This window comes from Camelus dromedarius, chromosome 11 (assembly GCF_036321535.1).
Source record: "Camelus dromedarius isolate mCamDro1 chromosome 11, mCamDro1.pat, whole genome shotgun sequence".
In the NCBI taxonomy this organism is placed as follows: domain Eukaryota; kingdom Metazoa; phylum Chordata; class Mammalia; order Artiodactyla; family Camelidae; genus Camelus; species Camelus dromedarius.
Window position 1 is genome coordinate 58,653,401 of NC_087446.1, and position 21,477 is coordinate 58,674,877.

The 21,477-nt window shown below is 48.3% G+C and overlaps 1 protein-coding gene across 2 annotated transcripts; it reads right to left on the reverse strand.

The window, feature by feature from the left end:
- Positions 1 to 50: 50 nt before the first annotated feature.
- On the reverse strand, positions 51 to 18,731 carry DGKA (diacylglycerol kinase alpha). Of its 2 annotated transcripts, none has more exons than XM_064491120.1 (24): positions 18,545 to 18,731; positions 13,112 to 13,259; positions 12,606 to 12,679; positions 12,141 to 12,273; positions 11,818 to 11,892; positions 11,306 to 11,355; positions 10,867 to 10,941; positions 10,548 to 10,667; positions 10,320 to 10,434; positions 9,669 to 9,757; positions 9,413 to 9,532; positions 9,113 to 9,211; positions 8,847 to 8,930; positions 8,534 to 8,607; positions 8,321 to 8,395; positions 7,837 to 7,922; positions 7,657 to 7,746; positions 2,229 to 2,389; positions 1,913 to 1,977; positions 1,623 to 1,713; positions 1,141 to 1,339; positions 913 to 1,033; positions 664 to 724; positions 51 to 399 (listed from the first exon to the last, which is right to left on the reverse strand). In XM_064491120.1, exons 2-24 carry the CDS (start codon positions 13,173 to 13,175, stop codon positions 316 to 318), a joined length of 2,205 nt encoding a protein of 734 aa, XP_064347190.1. In that variant the 5' UTR covers positions 13,176 to 13,259; positions 18,545 to 18,731; the 3' UTR covers positions 51 to 315. The 2 variants fall into 2 exon arrangements, with proteins under 2 accessions (XP_064347190.1, XP_031319516.1); XM_031463656.2 differs by lacking the exon at positions 18,545 to 18,731 and adding an exon at positions 17,746 to 17,784.
- Positions 18,732 to 21,477: the final 2,746 nt, after the last annotated feature.

Here is a 21,477-nt window from a genome sequence, read left to right on the forward strand (position 1 = left end):
CCATGTCATTTAAGGAGTGGAGGCATAAAGGAAGGAGGGGTACCACTTACTTAACAGATACCCCAGTGGGAAAAAAAGTCATTTTATTCAGATGAGGCACTTCGAATGTATTGTTTGTGGGGTGTGTGTGTGTGTGTGTGTGCACATGTGCATGGGGAATAGTGGAGGTGGTACAGGATAATAAATACTGTGAGGGTGAAGGAACACTCCCCTGAGCTGGCAGGAGGGTGTGGCAGCAATGTACAGAGCCTAGCAGGTAGAGTCCAGGGACGAGGAGGTGGGTTCAAGGCTGGCTTGGAAGCTGAGATGTCCCTCTCAGCACAAGAAGCCAAAGAAATTGGAGGAGCGGGGAGGCGGGCCCATAAGCATGGGCATCTGGTTCCTGTGGGTGATCTTGATCTGGAAGGGAAGGGGGCACATTCAGAGGCAGGACCTGGGGCTCTGGGGCTGGAGCAGCAGAGTTTTGGGGAACATTGTGGGGTTTAGGGTGGGTTATAAGGGTCCTAGAGAGGCCATGGTAGGAAGACTAGGGGCTGAGAAATCAGGATTTGGGAGGAAGGGTGCACAGGGAACTTCGGGCCTCAGGAGGAAGTAAAGAAGCTGTGGAATGGAAATTTAGGATCCATGAGGGTTCAGTTTTTGGCAGCCATAGGCAATACTCACTGTACAGGGTGTCTGCATCCAGGGTTCTCCATCGATTTGCATGGGGAGGGTTTTTGTGGTGCTGTGTGAGGTCAAGGTAGATTGGTGGTGATTACCAACCAAGTACCAAAACTCTGTTTCTTAGGTTGGTTTTGAGACTCTTTGTCACTGAGGAAGATCTGGTACAGCCCCTCCACACCATCCCCAGACCCCTTCCGCTTTCCCTGCCCCGCTCCTTCCCTCAGAGCCCCTGGCTGGCATTTTCCTTACTGGAAGGTGATCTCAGAGCACTTGGCCAGCCGATGTCCAGCATTCTTGAGCTTGGTGTAGATCTGGCCCATCTCAATTGCACCCTCCAGCCCTACTACTTCTAGCCGCTTGTCACTTAGATCTGGGGGTGAAAAGTAGGGAGATAGGTCTTGTAGAAGCAGGGTGTTTCCAAAGAGTCACACCTTCCATTAGTCCCACTCACTCAGCTCCCAAGGCTGCTCCTCTTACCGGGTACGCAGGTTTTCAGGATATCAGGGTCGGTGATGACTTTAGCTGTAGCACCTAAGGCCTGGTTGATCCCATGGATGTCACTTTGTGGTCTCTTGGTGTCACCCCAGAGATTGGAGCCACCGTGCATGCTTGGGATGTTCAGCACTGCGATGCCTTCTAGGGACAGGTTGCTTAGATCCAGTGGTTTCCCACAGATCTGAGGGGAGGAGAGCACAGATCCTTACCTCATGGCATAATCATGGACGTGACCCCTCCCTCCACCAGACAATGAACTGGGAAGGCTAGGATTTGGAGGCTTGCAAGACATGGAGGGAAACAGGAACCGGTGTATCTTGAGAACTTGGGAAATCACAATTGGAGAGCTGGGAGGTCAAAGTATAAGTTCAAGAATATGCGGAGTTCCCGAGGGCGCCTGTGGAGGAAGAAACTAAGATACAAGAAACTGAAAGGGATATGGGGTTGGGTCTTATCACACCCACCTCAACTGTCAGAGATTCCTCCAGCTTTTTGCACGTTGAGAAGATGGATTCAGACGTGGCAAATTCGAAGTACCATAGCTTGTTCTTCATTCTGTGTCGGCCCCAACAGCAGCCCCAGGAGGAAGGGGACAAGAGGCAGAGGTGGGCTACATGCAGTCCCATGGCGGTCAGGGAGGCTTGGTTGAGGGGCTTCCTAGAGGTCTCACTGCTCATCTAAGTTCTGAGTCAAACTGGGCCACAGCCTGGTCCCTGCCGCTGTGTATGCCCGCACCCATCCCCCCTTCTCTCACCTGCTGTTGAACTTCTCAGGATATTTCTCTCGCATGATGTGGAAGCGGTGAGCAATAGAGGCATCCTGGGGAGTTCAGGGCGTGTGAGATCAGAGGCTGCCCCCTCTCTCAGCACAGAGCCCTCCGTCTCTTTAACTCCCAAGTTGGGGAGTAATATGTCCCACGTTCTTTTCTTACAACTCACACCACTGTACCCCACTCCTGATTTCCCTGTGTCACAGCTCCCTTACCCTCTACCTTCCCTTTCTGCCCTTCTCCGGCCTCTGCCTACTTAACCCCCACCGTCTCCCTTTCCCCCATGCTCCACTCCACTAACCACACCAATGGAGAAGTAGTTATTGATGATTTGAAAGGGGACTGGGTCACTCTTTTCTTCAGTTTGTTGGGGTATCACCTCCACGGACCATCGATCCATATGTACCACCTTACTTGTCTCTAAATCCTTGAGGATCTTTCCCAAGTTCTGTCCCTCATACCCTAAGGGTGGAGGAGAAGACAGGTTAGCACTGAGCCCCGGCTCCCAGAGGGACTTCCTCTCAGTTCCCAGCTCCACAAATTCCCAGGGATCCTCTGACCTGGTTCTGCAGACCCTCCCACCCCTAAGCAGTGAAAGGGCAGGGTGCTCAGTCATGGCTCCCACAGACCAGTCTTAAGGTCAGACCATTGCTGACCCTTTTCTCCATACTGTCACTGTCATGGAAGGTGTATATTCCCAAATGTGTGTGTGCACTTAGCAATAAATGCCAAAATTCATCTGGAAGAGTAAAGGAAATAGCCAGGAAAATGCAAAATGCTGAAAAGACAAGTGATGAATATGAATAGTCTCTCTCTTTCTCTGATGCTTCCCCTCCTCATTCTACCAGATGGAACACAGCATAAAGCAATGGTGTCAAAACAGGGTGACACTGGCACAGTGAATACAATACAAAGTTCAGCAGTAAAGAACAGAGTTCCCAGAAATAGACTCAAGTATACACTGGAATTTAGAATATGATGACATTTCAAATAAATGGGGAAAGACAGATTACTCAGTAAATGGTGCTAGATGTAAAAGTCAACCTTTACACTAAAATAAATTCAAGATGGGTCAACAAATTTAAATGTAAAAAGTTGAAGCACAATTTGTACTAGTGGACATGAGTGAATGTTTTTATAATCTTTGAGTGGAAAAGGGCTTTCTAAAGCATAGTACAAAACCCAGAGCCAAAAAAGAAAAAAACTGATAAATACAATTATATTAAAGTTAAAACTTCTGAAATCAAACAAAAGTAAAGAAAATATATTTGGGATTTTCAAAATTGCCACAAAATAAACAGAAATAGTTCTAACAACAACAACAAAACCCCAAAACCAACCAATCAAATGAACAAAAAACTTCTGCATGGTTAAATAAACATACACCTAAAAAAAGACAAACTACAAACAGGGAAGAATTATCTGCAGCACATATAACAGACTAACTTCCTCAACATTCAAAAAATGCTACGAATCCCTATATTTAAAAAGTCAATAGAAAAATGGGCAAATAAGCCAATCATGGAAGAAATACAGATGGCCAATATGCATATTAAAGATGCTCAATATTACTGATAATTAAAATAATTATAAATTAAAACTGTAAATCAGTTAACTTTTTGTTGCCTATCAGATTGACAAACTACAGAGATTGAGAAAACCAAGTGTTAATGAGATTATGAATAAACTGGCACTCAACTGCTGTTAGTTGGAGCATAGATTGGTATTTCATTTTTGGAAGGCAATTTGGCAACTTTTATCAAAATATCATCAAATTTTATCAAAACATATCCTTTGACGCAGCAATTCTACTTGTAGGAATTTCTCTCACAGAAACACATGCACGGAGATGCATGTGCAAGGATATTTGCTGAGGTACTCACTAAAACAGCAAAAAATTGGAGACAATCTACAGCCCATTGGGAGGCGAAAGTTATATAAATTATGCCAAATCCATGCCACGAAATAATGTGCAGCTATTGAAATCAGAATGAAATCTCTACCTACTAACATGGAAAGTTCTCCAAGACATAGTCAATGAAAAAAGTCCCAGGCCAATGTATATAGTATGATCATATTTATCTTTGTTTAAAAGTTGTATATGTGTTGTATATGTGTGCATGTGAAAACAGAAAAATGAGTGCAAATAGAAAACAGTGGTTATCTCTGGGGAAGTATGTGGAATTTGGTGGTGGAGTGGGGAGGGAAGAGGAGACCTGTATGTGAAGACTCATACATTTTACTTTTTAAAATCTTTTACAGGGAAAATGTACTGATGCATTATTTGTGTAATTTAAAACAAATAAAATAACTAGTAAAATGTTCATATTCTTTGAGCCAGCAATTCCACTTCTAGAAATCTCTCCTAGAGAAATTCTCACATCTGTGTGCAGAGATAGACTGCAGCACGGTTTGTAACAAAAGACTGAATGCTACCCAAGTATCTATCAATATAGGACTAGTTAAATAAATTACGACATAGTCACACAATGGAATGCTGTTCAGCAATAAAAACAGTGAAGCACACCTGATTGTATTGAAATATAATGATAACCAAGATGAACTGTTTGGTTAAAATAAGAAGAAAAACATCAGTAAATGATCTCATTGTTTAAATATATATTAGTATGTATCTAGAGAGAAATAGAGAGAAATCTAGAGAGAGATCTAGAGAGAAATGGAGGAATAGACTCCTAAACTTCAGGAAGTAGATTACAGGGAACATTCACGTTCTTGGCATCTATATCTGAAATGTTTGAATTATTTTTTACCACAAGCATGTATCATTTTTGTAATCAGGAAAAAAAAGATGAAAAAAATAGCTCTTCACTTCCTCACATTCCACTGATGGTTCAACCTACTGTAATTTGTCTTTCTCCATGCCACCCTGCTGAAGCTCTTTTGGCAAACTTGCCAATAATTCCTGCCAAAAGCAACAGTATATCTTCAGTTCTCATTTTAACTCATGAAACTCCTCACTTGGCCTCTAAAATACCTCTAGGTATCAGAGGACCCACTCTCTTTCTTCTTAGTCTCTGCGGTGAGCAGAACAACAGCCCCTCAGAGATGTCCGCATCCTAATCTCCAGACTCTGTGAATCTGTTGCCTTAAATGGCAAGACACTTTGTAGATGTGATTAAATTAAGGATTTTAAGATGGGGAGATTATCCTGGATTATCTGGCTGGGCCCTAGGTAATCACAGGGCTCCTTATAAGTGAAAGAAAGGCAAGATGGAAGAGTCATGGAAGGAGATTTGACAACGGAAGCCAAGGCTGGAATGATAACACTGCTGGTTGGAAGGGGGGCCATGAGATAAGGAATGCAGGCAGCCTCTCATAACTGGAAAAGGCAAGGCAAGGAATTCTCCCCTAGAGCCTCTAGAGAAAACATGGCCCTGCCAACATCTCAATGCTAGTGTAGTTGAAACTATTTTGGACCTGTGCCCTCCAGAACTGTAAGAGAATAAATTTGTGTTGTTTTAAGGCATTGTTACAGCAGCAATAGGACACTAATACAGACTCCTTTAATAATTCATCTTCTGTTCAACCCCTAAATAGGGTGTTTATCAGGATCTGGCTGTCCTTATCTACCTTCTCTTCTTACCTCTTTCCCTGGTAACTTAACTACTCTGAGGATGTCAGTTACCTCCTAGGAGCAGATGACTCTCAATCACGTTCTCTCCTAAATTTCTAATATCGATTTCCAACTACCTACCACATAGTTCCATCTGGGTGCTCCACTGACATCTAGTACATCAACTCAGTACGTCCAAAATTGAACCTATCTTTCTTCCTTAAACTAGTCCTCCACTTGTATTTCCTATTTTAATAAATGGTACCCCCATCTGCTCATTCCACAAGCCTAGAAGATGTCCTAGACTTGTCCTCAACTCCTCCTGCACAATCCATTAGTTACCAAATGTTGTGGCTTCTACCTCATGACTCCACTGATGCACCACTTTTGTGTTCATCATCCCTTGACTAGGCTTTTGCAGTTGAGGTCCTGCCTCCTTCCTCAATCCAACCACCATCATGCTCCCATAGCCGTATTCTTTTCATCAACCCCTCTTCAAATCTCATCATTTTTTCAATATCAACACAGATTTTCATTAGTCCCATATATATATATATCATTATTTTCATGATTCAGATGGAATTAGCAGAAGTTGCTGTGAAAGTCTCATTTGCAGAACACAAAGTGAAGACTCAAAAATTCATGATTTTGAAGTGTCTAATACTATAAATGAAAACAAAGTCAGATGTTGAGGATTTAAGAACTGGCCAAAAAAAAGTCATATGTTTATATATAAGATTTAAATTATAATATGCAGAGATATCTCTACTTTCTGGAATAATATTTTATGTAAGGAGTAATTTTTATTATATAAAAGTATAATATATATATATATTATAAGGAATAAAACATATATATATATATATATATACACCAATTTTTTCTTTTAATTACATCTTTCATGAGTTTAAGAGTTCCCCATGGTTCAAGGATTGCATATTCAAATGTCTCAGTGGCTAGAAAGGTAAAGTGAATGAGTGGTCAGGAGCTGAGGGAATTGTGGTGAATTGAAGAATACATGACCCACTGCTTAGAAATAACCAAGGTCAGATTAAAAAAGCAGCAAGGTACACAATACAATACAAATCATTTCCGTGGACTGTCAGCTTTCAGTCTCCGGCAGGATAAAGTTCACAACGCCTCAGCACAGCATCCATGAACCTCTATAATCTGGACCCTGCTCAACTCAGCCCTCCCTCTTCCCATTGCCCACTGTGCACCCCGTGTCCAAGTCACAGAGAATGACGCACACCTTCCCTAATGCACCACTATGTTGTTTGGTGGCTCCTCTGGACTTACACAACTTTTTCCACCTGGAATACCTTTTGCAGTCCTTAGCAGACCCCTACTCCATACTCTCCTGAGAGATCTCAGAGCTGGACTCTGAATCCAAGAGCCTCGTTTCCAAGACAACTGCCTCAATTCCAAGACAATCTCACCACACTGATCTCTTTATCTACCAATACCATCCCTTAAACTCCTTCTCTTTGAAAGAAAATAGAGACTAGAAACTGGAGAGCAGTTAGGAGACTGTTGTAATAGACTTGGGAAAAAATCATGATGAATCAATGAATGACCCCTGATTACAGATGACCCTTGAATAACACTGGGGTTAGTTGGCATATAACTTATATTCTGCCCTCCATATCCACTGTTTCTCTGCATCCACAGATTCACCCAATGGTGGACTGTGTAGTCCTGTAGGATTTACTACTGAAAAATGTCTGCATAGAAGTGGACTAGCGCTGTTCCAGTCCACGTTGTTCAACTGTAACTGGTTGAATAAATGAATGAATCATGGCCAAGCTCCCTGCTAGCTCCATCACTCAGCATCTGGCTTGGCTCTTACACAACCTTCCTTATTCCCACATTGTCCTCTCCACCCCCATATTCTTTGATTCTCTGAGTCCTAAGACTTGGGATATTTTTAGATTATGGGGAAGAAGACTGCCACCCCTGGACCCTTCTAGGTTAAGACTGTGATCCTTGCTTCTTCCAAAGCTCTCTTCTTTGGGACAATCCACTTTGGGACCTACTCATCTCTGCCTCTCTTCTCTACCAACCTTTTTTCAACACCAGATGCCTAGATGCCTTCTCTATGTGCCTTTCCGTTCCAACCCCTATCCCTCCAGGAAAACAATTTCTAACCACTTACCTCCTCCCCATCTTAGGCAACGAGCCAGATCATTTCCAGTGCCCAGGGGCAACACAGCAACAGGAGGCACAAAAGGCAAGTTGGCTTTGTCTGGGGAGGCAGGTGAGGAGTTGAATAGAGGGAGTTAGCTCTGGAAGGCCACTGCCCCACGCCCTGCCCGGAGCCTCTCCCTTCACTGACCAATGGTCTCCAAAATCCAGCCTACTGTGCCATCTCCACCACACACCAAAATCCGGTAATCAGGAACCTCTCTGAAGAATCTGAGTCTAAGACAAAAGGCGAGAGAGAAGATGAGGAAGGACAACAGGACTGAGGCTACCCAACTCCTGGACAGGCAGAGTACTTCTTGTCTCTCATTCCTTACAACCCCCTTCCCCTTCGTCAAAAGACTTGTTTCTATTAAGGGCAGAGAAAAAGTACAATGGGGAAGTTATAGCCATTCCTCAGTGGTGAGGGAGAGATTGGCATCTCCATCCTTTGCGAGCAGAACAAAGATAAGCCGGAGAATTCAGAAGTTGGGATACCCAGTTAGAGCAGCATTCGGAAGTCTGGTTTCTTGGCTCCCCTAGCCCTCCCCTCTCAACATGTACCCTTTCCTGCTCTCTTCCAACACCGACAGGCAGAAACAAGCAGACACTGTGACACAGCCCCTAACTACACTCACCCTGGCTCAGGACCATCCTTTAGGAGGTTGAACACCTGTCGAGGGTTTAGTAGATACTGAAATTTCCAGAGCACCCTGTGTGGGGAAAAAGGAAAGATCATGGCAGGGGATATTCTGTACCCCACTCTCTTGATGCCCTCCTCAAGGTATGTCCCTTTCATACACACAGATTCCCAATGTCTCCATCTTAGAAGACCCAGTATATCTCCTCACCTCTCCCCTTGCTTCCCGCCACTCTTGGGGTTGACAAAGACCAGAAGTGGGTGAGTGTTAGAAACAGGGTCAATCTGCATTGAGGGAAGAAAACATTGAGGGATAAGGAAAGCAGACTTTTGTCAGAGTTGGGATGGGCCCTGGAGACAGGGGCAGAGGCTGGCATTCTCAAGAGGCTTTCCCCTCCCCTACCAGGTGGGGCTTCTGCAGAGTAGGCACCATTCCCCAGGCTTCCCACTTCATCCCCTCCCATGAGGGCTCTAGTGAAGAAAAACTGGCCCCCAAGACGAAACTCAAGCCTCTAACCCCTTACCCGCAGAGCCTCAGAGGGGCTCAAATTTATATCATCTATAGTCTTCTGGCTTGTTTTGCTAATTTTACGCTCCTGTCCAGAGACCTAGGAAGGGAGTGAAACAGAAGGAAGAAAAACTGGATTGTATGAATCCATAAGCAGATGAGAGTCTGACTTGAATCCTAAAAGTACAGGCTTTCTGCTCTAAATGGCACTGTGTGTATGCATGTGTGTTTAAATTAGGGGAGCACTCCTGTCCTCTCCCAGCCGCTGCCCAAGGGTCTCACCAGGACGCCGGGATAGATGGAAGATGGAGGCAGGATGTGATCACGGAGCAGCCCACAGTCACACTCAGGGCCCATGGCTGGCAGGCAGTCATCATGGATCTGAAACACAGAGTAGGCATGGAGAGATGGTGGAGGGAATCCTGTCACCTCTCAACTTGGGGTCTGGTACTGACAGAGAGCCCTTGGGAGTAGGGCAACTGTGACAGTAGGGGAGACATGCTGCTGGAGGAGGCCACTGGAAAGAGGGCAGCTTAGGGAGGGGCCCCAAAGCAAGGCTGGAGGGGTAGCTCCCAAACTGACCTCTAGATGGCACCACACACAATGCAGGCCAACCAGACTGTGATAGATTCGGATCTTTTTCTGACAGCGGTCACATCTCCCCGATTCACAGCCTCCTCGCACCCACACGTGTGCCTGGACCTTGGGGAAGAAGGCAATCTCTTGTCTGAGAGGGTCTGAGCAGGGACTCCGGGAAGGGCTGAGGGCAGCAACGGGCCAAGAGCCAGGGCCAGGGCCAGGATGCTGGTGGTGAGTGGGTGGGCATGGTGTCACTTACACCAATGTCCTTCCGAGACTTGGCATAGGTGCTGACTTCACAGGGCAGGGCCCTCATGGCGCACTGGTCGTGAACGACGTATTTACAGACTAGGTGAGAGGGAAGAAGGTCAGAGCCTTCGCTGCAGCCCCTCCTCCCTCCTTACCTGGGGGTGAGGCAAGATCACTTACTGAAACGATACATATAACCCCTTGCTCTGAGGGTATGGTAGGAAAGTTTGGGGTGGGGGCTCACCTCCCACACTTGTGCCTTTTGCTCACTCTTCCCCCTCAAAGAGCAATTGCTACCCCACACCCAGTCCCACTCAACTGATGTGCCAGGAGCCGAACTGGATGATGTAAAGGAGGCCCAGATAGAACAACAACAACAAAAAGAATAACAGTAGCCAATTTTTATTGCAGACTTAATAGTGTGTACATGCACTGCATGAGGCACTTTTCTTGCATCAACTTATGTAATGCTCACAATTACCTCATTTTCAGTCAAAGAAACTAAGACTTAAAGAGGTTATGTGGCTTCCCCAAGGTCACATCACTAATCAGTGGCAGATCCTGGGATTCAAACCCAGGTCTCTCTAAGTTCAGAGTGCTGTGTTCCCATAGACAGCTGGGCTACCCTTCTGCTCCCATGCCCTGAGGTCCCATCACTCACGGTTACAGCTCAGCCCCTGTTTGCCAAGACCAATGCTCGATTCGCATAGGTTGCAGTAGATGGGTCGGGGGAACCTCTTGGGTCTCCACATGTGCTGCCCATTGTCCTTCAGGGTCTGGGAGGGCACAGCAGATGCTGGGGAGTGTCTAAGCTCTTAGAGGGCCAACCTCTGGCAAGCACAACCCAAGGCAACCGTCTTACTCACCCTCACAAGTCTCCCCTACTCACCATCTCCAGACCCAGCAGCACTAGCAAGGGCACAGTGGTGGCCCCAGCCCGGAGCCACTCAGCTAGCGAGACGGAGCCACTGCCATCATAGTCAATCTCTTTCATCATCTCCTGAAGAATCTGAACAGAGAATGGAGGTGAGGGGACTTTTGGTATGAGTAGTCCCTAAGATCTGACACTTCTCCATTGCCCCCTAGGACACCCAGCTTAGCCATCCTAGCCAAGGGCACCAGCCTGCCTGTCAGTGATGAGGTAAGGGAGACGTGGGACTCATCAGGGAGAAGGTACAAGAAGGGCCATGCAGGAAGAGTTGCCTTACCGGCCTCAGCTCAGACACGTCCCAATCCAGGTATTCAGCCACTCGCATCATCTGTATGATGATTTTGTCCACTTCCTGGGGGCCAAGAGGGTAAGAGCCACAGCCATATCTCCCCTCATTACCAGCATCCAAACTCTTCTCTAGAAATCAGGGCTTCTAAGTTCCACCCGCAGACCCTCTCTAATCCTCAGGTGCCTCTGTCAAGTAAATGAGTGTCTATGTGTGTTTGTATGTGTGCAAGGCAGCCCCCAATTCATGTCTCCAGCATCCTCTTTTGGGAGTCAAGAGCTTGGGACCTACTCCCAAATTTAGCCCTAAAGGACTCAACTTCTCCCTCTAGCTTCCTCTGCTTCTTAAGATCCTGGAAGAGTTGGGAACAGGAGGGCACAGACAAATGGACACATACTCCCTTGCCCAGCATACAGGTCCCCCAACTCACTGAGCTGTCCAGGATCCCATTTCTGTCCGTGTCGTACAGCTTGAAGGTGACTGTGGGGTGTTTCAGGGGGCCAGGGTCAGTTTGTGAGGAATACCCAGAGAATTCATAACAGAATACAGGGAAAACAAAGAGATAAGGAAGGACATTTTGGATGAACAACCAGGACTTGGGGCTGAGACTGAGACAGGAGACAAACAGGGAGGGGAAACAGGCCTGGATGCTACCCTGGGTGAACCTGACAGGGGAGACAGTAGACACCTCCCACATCCCAAGAACATCCCAGGCCACCCACGTGAAAATATACAAGACATGGGGACTGGGGTGACTATGGTGGATGGCATTACATATAAGGAGTCTGGGGGAAGAGAGGAAATGGGCCCATTCTCTGGCCCCACCTTTGTCTGGCCCTGTCAGCCTTTAGGAGTCCTGAAAAAATGAGGGAAGGAAGGCTGGGGAATACCTTCTCTCCCTTCACCTTTCCTCCCCTCTCCCAGTTCTGAATGGCAACTCACATTCTAGCTTGTCTTCCGGCCGGCCACCCTCCAGAAGGGAAAAGTAGCAGGAGACATCGCTGAGACACACCACATCTGGGTACAAAAAGTACAGCAGATCTGAGGTTGCAGCTGCCTCCACTCTGGCTCTTCTCTTTTCCCTTGTTCGTTCCAACTCTTCCCTTTAACTTTCCTCCCTCCAGCTCCTAGACCCGTCTGGCCACCCTCCACCTCTCTCCTCTTACCCTGCCCCCAACATGTGACTCAATTCAACTCTCACCCCAGAACTCACACTTAATTTGTTCTTCCAGAGGCCCAGCCCAGTCCCACCTACATGACCATACCTTGTTTTACAGTCTCTTCTAAGCAGTAACCGGTCTGGAAGGATTGAAACAGTGCCTCGCTTATGTGACTGGGAACATTATCCACCTCCAGATAGATTTTCAGGAATTGCTGGAATCCCTCGTACCCAATGGCCTATGATGAGAGCAGGCATTACCCTGGGGGAGTCTACAGGATGGGAGTTGGGGACTGACGAATCAAGAGTGGTGGGGACAGTGACAATAAGTGCAGAGCTGAGAAGCAACCAAAGTGGGAATATGGTTTCTTGGGCTAAGGTCTGAGTTAATGGAATCTCTTGTTTTGTCCCAAAGCAATAGCTGCCATGACAGTGGGCACTGGGGAATCTAGAGAGAGGACAGCAAGGGTTGGGCTCAGAATAATCCCTGGAAGTTGGGCATCCCAATGCAGTAGCAAAAACAAAGATGGGAGGAATTGGGGATGGAGAGGATTTCCCAGCTGCCACTCACATCTCCTTGGAGATATTCAGCCATTTCACCATCCTCAAAGAGTTTTAGGACATCACTGACCTTTTTGGTGGAGTCTAGGGTGTGAAGAGAGTGAGAGTAGAGCATTAGTCTGGTTCAGTTCTCCCTGTCCTCTGCTAGATTCTTGCCGAGACAGCCAAAAGGAAAGAAGTTTCCAGTGACAAGAAAAAAGAAGAGATTCCAAAAAGAAACTCAGAAATACAGAGAGAAAAACAGTTCAGATCCTCCAAGGTGGTTGCCTTCTTTACTTCTTTTCTCTGAGACTTGGAGCCAGAGGTCAAGGTTCAGAGAAGGTGGGAAGAGAGCTGAGACCCCAGGCATCTCCCCATTTCCCTCTCCTCTCCTCCCCTCCCCAGCCAGGCAGATCTCAGCAGCACACTGTCTCAAGGCCGCTGGAGAAAATAGGGGGTGTTGGGTGGGAATGAGGAGGAGAAGGGATTCTTTAACAGTGAGGTCCCCAGAACTGAAGGGCTGAGAGGAAGACTCACATTCCATGTATGTTTGCAGCTGGGCAAAATCACTGGGGCTTATTAGGCCCCTCTCCTTGGCCATCTTTCTTTTTTTCCTAAGGATGGCTGCAAAGGCAGCTTGGTAGTAGTACTTCCGGTGCCTGCACCTCCGCTTCCAAAGGTAGGTCTGGAGGAAGGTAACAAAAGCATGTGGCAGGACTAGCCAGCTGTCTGTTCCTCTTTGCTTCCAGCTACTCTGTTCATTTTCCACTGCTACTATAATTTCTGTTCTTTCCTTGTCTCTGAGTCCCTCCCTAAGTCTCTTCCTTTCCCTGTGTTCCTCTCCCCTATGTCTCTATCTCTCATTGACAGTGTCTGTCCTCTGTCTCTGTTTCTCTGACTCATCTCTGACTTTCTCTCCAACATTTGTGGATCCCTCTCCAGCTCTCTGATTTCTCCCCTAATTTGATTCATCCCTGACCACCCTCGCCTCCCCGCGCCCCAGCCCCGCGTTCCCAGGCTGTATGTGTCTCTGTGAGCGTGTCCCTCTCCTGCTTCTACCTTTTCTCCCTCCACCCCCAGTCTCTGCGGTCTCTGCCGGGCCTGCGCTCCGTCCCATCTCCCTTCGGATCCCGCGGTCCCGGCCCTCCGGCGGTTCTCACTGAGATGGCGGAACGCCTCCCTGGCTGCGACCCCATCTTGCTCCGCCTCCAGCCTCGGTCCCCAGCCCCGGTCCCCAGCTCCGCTCAGCCACCCACTCCCAGAGCCACCCACGCCCCGCAACGACCTCTAGCGCTTCTGACGCGCGCGACACAGAACCAGCTCTCGCCGGGTCCGGCCCGGCCCCGCCTCGCCTCCGCCCTGCAGAGCTCCACAGGGGAAGGGCGGGGACCCAGGCAGAGAGGTTGGGAGGAGGCAGGGGAGGAAGGCGCTGAGCATCTGCCTGGCTTCTCAGTTCCAGGAGGGTTGTGCTGAGGGCGGGAGTCTCTGATGCTGGGTTCCTCCTTCCATTCCGCTAGGTTAGCAGTGTTTGGGGACCCCCAACTTCCCACTATGGGACTCAGGGACCAAGGAGGGGCCACCATGTGGATCAGGCTGACCACTGACCCAAGGGCCAGGTTGCAGAGGGCAACTTGCCTTGAGGATTCAATAACAGCAATAACAATAATATCTTACAGTATTACAGTACAGCACCACTTTGGAGTCAAACAGAACTGGGGTTAGTCATATTTGGGCCCCATTCTTAGCTCTGATACCACTGTGGAACTTGGGCAAATTACATCTATAAAATGGGGAGAATGATACCCAATTTCATAGTTGCAAGGATTAAGTGAAATAACGTATGAAAAGTACCTAGTATAATGCCTGGCATATAGAAGACTTACAAGGAATGGTAGCTATTATTGTATTAACAAGTAAAATCAAATTCTAGGAGGGAATTATTGGTATAGCCATCCTACAAATGAAGAAATGGGAGCTCAAAGAGGCTGGGACTTCACAAGGCAGGTGATAAGCGGAGGAGCCAAGGCTCTAACCCCAAAACTGCATGACGGGGTTCACGCCTGTCTCTCTGTCCTCCTCTTGTTCCACTGTCCCCTTCACACACTGCCTTCTAGTCTCACTACCCTCCTTTCTCTTCCGCAAGCATGCCAAATCCTTTCTGCTCAGGGCCATGACACTGACTGTTCTGTCTGCCTGGAACACCCTTTCCTACTCTTGGCAGAGCTGACTTCTTGCCTAATCTCAAATGTCAGCTCCTCCAGGAGGACCTCCCTGATCATTCTGTCGTAAGTTGCCCCTCTCCTTTGCACAGCATCCTCCTTTGATTCCTTCTGGGAGCTTATCACAAGTGGAAATTGTCTTGCCAATGCATTTGCTTCTTTATTTATTGTTTGTTCTCTCCTACCAAAATGTATGTTCCACAGGGCAGGGACTTGTCAGTCTTTTTTCACCACTGGATCCCCAATACCTAATGCCCATCTTGTTGCAAATGTTCCATACTGGTTGTGCAAATAGTTGTGTAAAGTTAAGGAATCATATTTGGGGACCATGAATCAAAATATGGTTAAATGGGATGCCAGAGTATCCATCCTGACAATCAGGGGAATATGAGACAATCTGGAGCACATACAGTAGGTGCTAAATAACTATTTGTTAAATGAATAAATGATGCTAGAAAGTACTTATTGTGGTACTCCACCCAAGGCTCTGACCTTCTATCTCTCTTCTGCCCATTTATTGAGGGTTGTTGGGTCAGGCTTAAGGAGGCAGTTAGGGCCTTCTAGAATTTCCTTTCTGATGATGCAAGAACCTTCTCTGTAGCCTCTGCCCTTGGGACATCTTTGCTGCTCACTGCTGTGTAGTATACTATTCCCATTCTGGAGGCTCTCTGGGAACTCTTAGAAGGGGGTTCTGGGACACTGATATTCTGGAGAAAGGACTCCACCCTTCTGGCCCTTTCAATGACTATAATCCAACTTCTACTGCCAATGGATCTAATGAATACATAATAGTCTTATGGCTAATGGGGCCTGTATGGCTTAATTAGCCTCTCTGATTACCCCTGGGGATTCTTAGATGGCTCCAAGCTTCTAGGAAATGGAATCTGAGAGAGAAAGTGACAGGGAGAGAGCAAAAAAGGACAAACAGGAGAGAGGACACAATACTTCTTTCTTGCCTCTCTTTTCACAATAACCTTCCTAGCCCCCTAGATCTTAAATGTAGTATTCAGTAGAAGTTAAGAGAATGGACTTTTGAATTAGATAGGCGTGGATTGGAATGCTAGCTCTTGGGTGAGTTATTTCATCTCCCTGAAATTGTTTCCTCACTGGTAAAATGGGTGTCTAGACAAATTAGTCACAAATTGGGGATTAATAAGGTAATACACACAATATACTCAGCAAATTGCATGGCACAGAGAAAGAAGGCAATGAATATTATATTATTATCATTACTACTACTACTATTATTATTAATTATTATTATACAAGGGTGGTAGCTAGAGAAACACATCTGGAGATTAGGAAAAATAATGCCTTGGACCAGGAAGGCATAAATTCTAGGGACTCCCAGCAGCAGTGAAGCCCAGTTGTATACCTTCCCTCTTGTGTCATATCTCAGGCACAGACATGTAGTATCAGGATCCTGCACTTTGCCTCTGGGAGTGTGAGGAGGTGGCTATAGAAACTAGACTGTCAGGGTCCAAGGACATCCCTGGGCTGAGACACTGGCCATAAGGGCTCCTGGGTTGTTTTTTTTTTTTTCCAGTTGTCCAGGGTCTTAAAAACCTGGAATGAGTCCAGTTTTGTCCTTCTCCATCCCAACCCCGAGGCTATAACCTGGGCTAGTTCAGGCGAGTGCCAGGGCTGGGAGGGCGGGGTCTGCTGCCCGCCCGCCAGCTATTTGTGACTCACGCTTCCCTTCCCTCCTGTTTTCCCTGCTTGCCCCTACAAACTTGGGGGTCAGAAAGTAAGAAGTTGACTTGGAGGCAGAGTATCCTGAACATCTTTAGAGCTGGGAGGCACCAACGCTCTTATTTTACAGAGGAGGAAACTGAGGCCCAGAGAAAAAGCAACTCTTTCAGGGTCACACCCAGACTCGAGACATCCTGTCCTTAGTCCATTCGATTAAATCTTAGTGCCTCTGGTCTTCTAGATCTTATTTTAAACATGAAAATTACTGGTAACCAAGAGAGAAATATGATTTTTAAAACCAGTGCTAACATTTCAAGTTTCCTTCTTCATTTCAACATTCATTGCTAACATTCCAAGTCATGTCGGTTTACCATTACTCAAGAATCAGCTATGCCCCCGGAACACTCAGGCTGACCCAGCAAAACACCCCAAGGAGCAGGCACTCCCCTGATCACCTGGACTTCTCAATCCCTTCACCACACCAGGGCTTGCAACCTCCTCCTCTTTCTGAGGACCGAGAGAAGGTCTCATCTTTACTGCCCATTCCTGCTACCCATCAGTGGCTCCTAGAGGGAATCATTTGGCTTGAAGCCTCAAAATGTGTTAAGCCTCCACAAACGTCGCAGATGGTAGTGTTGCTTGATTAGGAGGGTGGTGTGTGCATGTGAGTGTGTCTGTGTAGGGGGGTGTCATTATGTGGTACAGGAGGAAGTTACGATGTTGGCATGGTTGGGGGATGTGGGCTCATACGTTATGAGGTTGAGGAGATGCCCAGTAACATTTGCATTTCTTCCCGGCAAAGTTCATTTCCCCCATTTAAAGGAGAAAAGTGGGATTCAGACCCAGGGAGTTTCAGAAACTTCCCGGTGACAGGTGTGGAAAGGAGATGGGTGGGAAGTTGGAGACCGGGAGGCCAAACAAGAACCCTTCTCTACCCGTGCAGCTCTGTGGAGGTTCCAGAACGGACTTTCCTCCGACTCGCGTCTCTAGGAGCCGGCTTCAGCATCCGTCCGAGTGATCGGGAGAGATGCGGGGGAAGGTCTGGGGGAAAAGCAGCCTACGGGGTTCTGAGCCAGCCCTCCCGCTGCCCCCAGCTCCTGGCGCAAACCCTTCTAGCTGCCCGCTCCAGCTGTCACGCTTCCTCCTTCTCGGCCCAGCAGCCCTACCCCAGCCCCTGGGGCGTCCCCTCCCGCGGCCCCCGTCCCCGCCTGCTCCGGAGCGGGAGGACTGGAGGCGGCGGGGGGCTCGCGGGGTCTCTACCTTGCCGGCGGAGGGCGCGCGGTCGGAGCTGGAGCGCCGGCGCGGGAGCTGGAGCCTGAGCTGGGCTGGAGGGGACGGGCCAGGCAGACGCGGCCGCCGCGGGGCCGCCCCGCTCCTGACGACACAGCTGCCCGCCCCCCACCCCGGCCCGCCCGCCCGCCCGCGCCAGCTCCCGGCGCCCCCAACTTCGGGAACTTCTAGTTCACCAGACCCGAGTCTCCCCTCCCCCGAATATCTCCAGGGCTCTAATTTGTGCCACTTTCTCTACATTCCTGAGCCACTCATTCCTGCCCCGATATAACAGCTCTGTTTTTTTTATCTTTCAACCACTCAAAACCGCTCCCTGCATCCCCAACCCCTGGAGGCCAAGGTTGGAGGCGGGGTCACTGATGAGACAGCTTGTCAGTTGTCCACCCAACGGTCTCACCCTCTCCTAATTGCTGCCACCTGGGGACTTCTCTTCCCAACTCCTTTCCATCCACCATGGATTGAATTCATACTCAGGAGATGCTGTAGCAGCAAGGCCAGAGTTCCAGACTCCACATCCTAAAACCAAACACCCACCCTGCCACCATGGGCTCCACTGCTTGACACTATCTGAAAGAATCTGGCCATCTTTGCCTCCTCACCTAGGTTAAACCCAAACCCTAGATGTCAGGGATTTGTTTTCCCCAGGCTAAGGACGACTTCTTCTCTCAAGACTCAGATTCTTCCCTTAATTCTCGGGTTGAGGTTTAGGTGCAAACAGCATTCTGGTCTGTGTCCACCCTTTCTTCATGCCCAAACCCTCCCACTTTGCCTGCTGGCCTCAGCAGGTGGTATGGAAGGCCCTGGCCACAAATCAGGGTGAAAGGAGATCCTTTCAGCTTCTTCTGTCTGGAATCTGTTCTGGAGTTGTTACAGCTCTTGGGGCAGCATGGATGCTGGTAGAGCAAGGGTGAAAGACAGAGGCCTAGGGCCTTACTGGTAGGAACTGGGGACCCAGGCATCCTGCTCCCTGGCCCCGCCCTAACCCCCATCTAACCCCCTCCTACCTTTCATTGAAATAGGGCACAGTAACAAAGGCTTGAGTTCCTGGAATCTTCCCTGGTACACCTAGTGATGGAAGAGTGGGGAGGGGAGAACTCTGATTGGAAAGGTATATGTCCGTGTTGTGCGTATGTTGTGTTTGTATGTACACACATACAAACACACATAATATAGACATACTTTTGGTGGGGGTTGGAGAGAAGGAATGAATACATGAGGCCCTCTAGTGGAAACAGAGAGATCTAAGCAGTTCTCAGACCGTCTCAAGATATCCTTGTCGGAAGAGAATCCTCCATTTTTGTTAGAAATATAGCTGCTGAGTAATAGGGTTTGGGAGTATTGTGGTTGCATCTGAACTGGAGATCTGAGGCAGGGGTTGGAGAGGGCCTGTCTCTCTGCTCCTCTCCCCTCTAATCTTAAAAAGATAAGGACCCTGCCACTCCCCATCCTTCATCTTCCCTTCCTACGTGACCTCCTTAGTCATGGAATCATAAGAACTTTTGAAGACTTATTATGCCCAGGTCCTGTACTTAGTTCTGCAGGACAGCCAAAAGCATAGCCCAGCTTATGGACTGCACCAGAGAGTGGCTTGGTGTGTGTGGGTATGTGTGTAAAGCCACACCACTGAAAGCCATCCTAAACAAACATAGAATTTAAGTAAGAACAAGTACCCTAGCCCCTCTTCCAACCAGTTTTCTGCCCCTGAACCCCTCATCTAGGAATCCTGGAATGACACTGATCCTTAAGGTACTCAGCTTTCCTTACAAGTAACTCCTGCAGTGCTACCACTCTATTTATGGCCTGTGTTTCTCACTCTGTAATCCTCAGCTATGTTCCTACATGAAGTTAAAGATGTCTCTTCTAAGACATTTTTTGAGACTTCAATGTGGGGCCTGAGGTGATCTCTCTAATAAGGAATAAGATGGAATCAGTCATACTCTAGGCTTGCGTCTTCTTTAGGATCTGTGCTCCATCATACCCCAGTCAGTTATGGGTGGGGGTGGGAGGAAGAAAGGCCAAGAAACATCTAAGGAGGAGGCGTCTAATGCCTACAGTTCCAGGTGCTCATGTCTTTAATCAACCACATCATAAGAATCAGAAAGAAAGAAACCGCAGTGAACAAAGGGAAAGGAAAAAACAACAGCCTTGTTCTCCTCAGCCTCTTAGCTCTCCTCTTCCTCCTCAGGGTGGGGGGGCCATATCCGGGGTTCAGGGCTGGGTCCCAGGCAGGTCTGCTAGGCAGACATTGAGTTTCACTTCCTGTCAACCCCAGAGCTGAGGCAGGATGGAGGGGGGCGTAGTGGGGGGCCTAGAGGTGGGTAGTCAACAGGGGCCACGTTTCTTGCAAAAAAAGGTCCACTGAGCAGCCCACTAGTACTAGTACTCTAGGCCTCCTCAGGTAGTACAGTCAGGACTAATGTAACTCTCTAGCTTTTAGAAGCTTCAGCTCACCCTTACCTCTAATTGCTAGTAACAAGGCTATTGACAGGATGCTAGATCCCCAGGGCTGAAGCACTACCGGTGAAAGAAGGGCAAGGGTTAAGGATGGCAGTGTTAAAACACTTGCAATAACTGTGAATGCAAATCAGTTTTTAAATGAATCTTTTTGAGCTCTTGTGAGTTGAGCCTTTGGTGGAATTCAGAAAGGTGGAGTATGGGAGGACAAGCTGTGACCCCAGAAAATTTCTGAAGCTTCATATCAAAGCTTTAGGAAGTTCCTAGTCAGCCATTGCTCTGTTCTGTTTGTTGTTGTTGTTGTTCATTTGTTTTATAAATGGGACATACAGCCTAGCGTTGGAGGTGGTCCCTAAGCGGTTCCGTTGGATATTAACCTCAGCCAAAGTTGGGGGTTTGGAGGAAGGTAGAAGGGTTGATAAGGAAAAAGCAACGTCGGGGGAAGAGGTGGGCAGACACCTGAGGAGAGAAACCTGCAGCTGGCCCCTCCTAGGCTGTAGGGGAAACGAGTTTAGCAGGACTTAGTCCAGAAGGAAAAAGAGCTGCTGAAAAGAGCGGGGGAGGGAGAACATTTGGGTTCGTCTAAAGAATAGGGAGGCGCGGGGCAGGGCAGGGCTGCAAAGGGAGTGACCGACCGTACGGCTCGGATTTTTGGCGTGTTGCCCTGCTTTCGATCCCCAGCGCCCAGACACACGGACAAGGTTAATAAGAATACTAACTGGGTCCGCCCAGAAGCCTTCAACTTGCCCTCTGACCCTGGGGCCAAACCCGAGGAGGCTCCCGGGGTCGAAGGCCAGAATAAACTTGGGCTGTCAGCACTTCGCCGCCGAGTCCTGGGGCCGCCCGAGGGGCAGGGCTAGCCCAGGGCTGCCCGCCCAGCCCGGCCAGGCCCGGCGCCTCCTCAGCCATAGAAGCCGCCAGCAACCCTGAGGTTCAGGGACCGGTGACCAGCCGGCAGCGCTTTCTGCCCCAGCACGCCCCTCTCGCGGATCTCTGTCCGGAGGTCGAGCTGAGCGGCCAAGGGCAATCGGCAAGCGATTTCGACCTCCCCACCTTCTAAGAGAGGGTCAGTTGGGGTCTTGCGTTCGCCCCTAACATTGGTGCGCCCCAGTGCGTTCCCGGAGTTGACCTGCCCCGCCCCATGTCCCCAAGTTGCTCTGGGACCTGGGTTCAGGCCAGGGTCTGAATATTCTTTTCCTCATCTATTAGCGACTCCCCCTTTCTGGGTGCAGATGGGCCTTGCCCCCT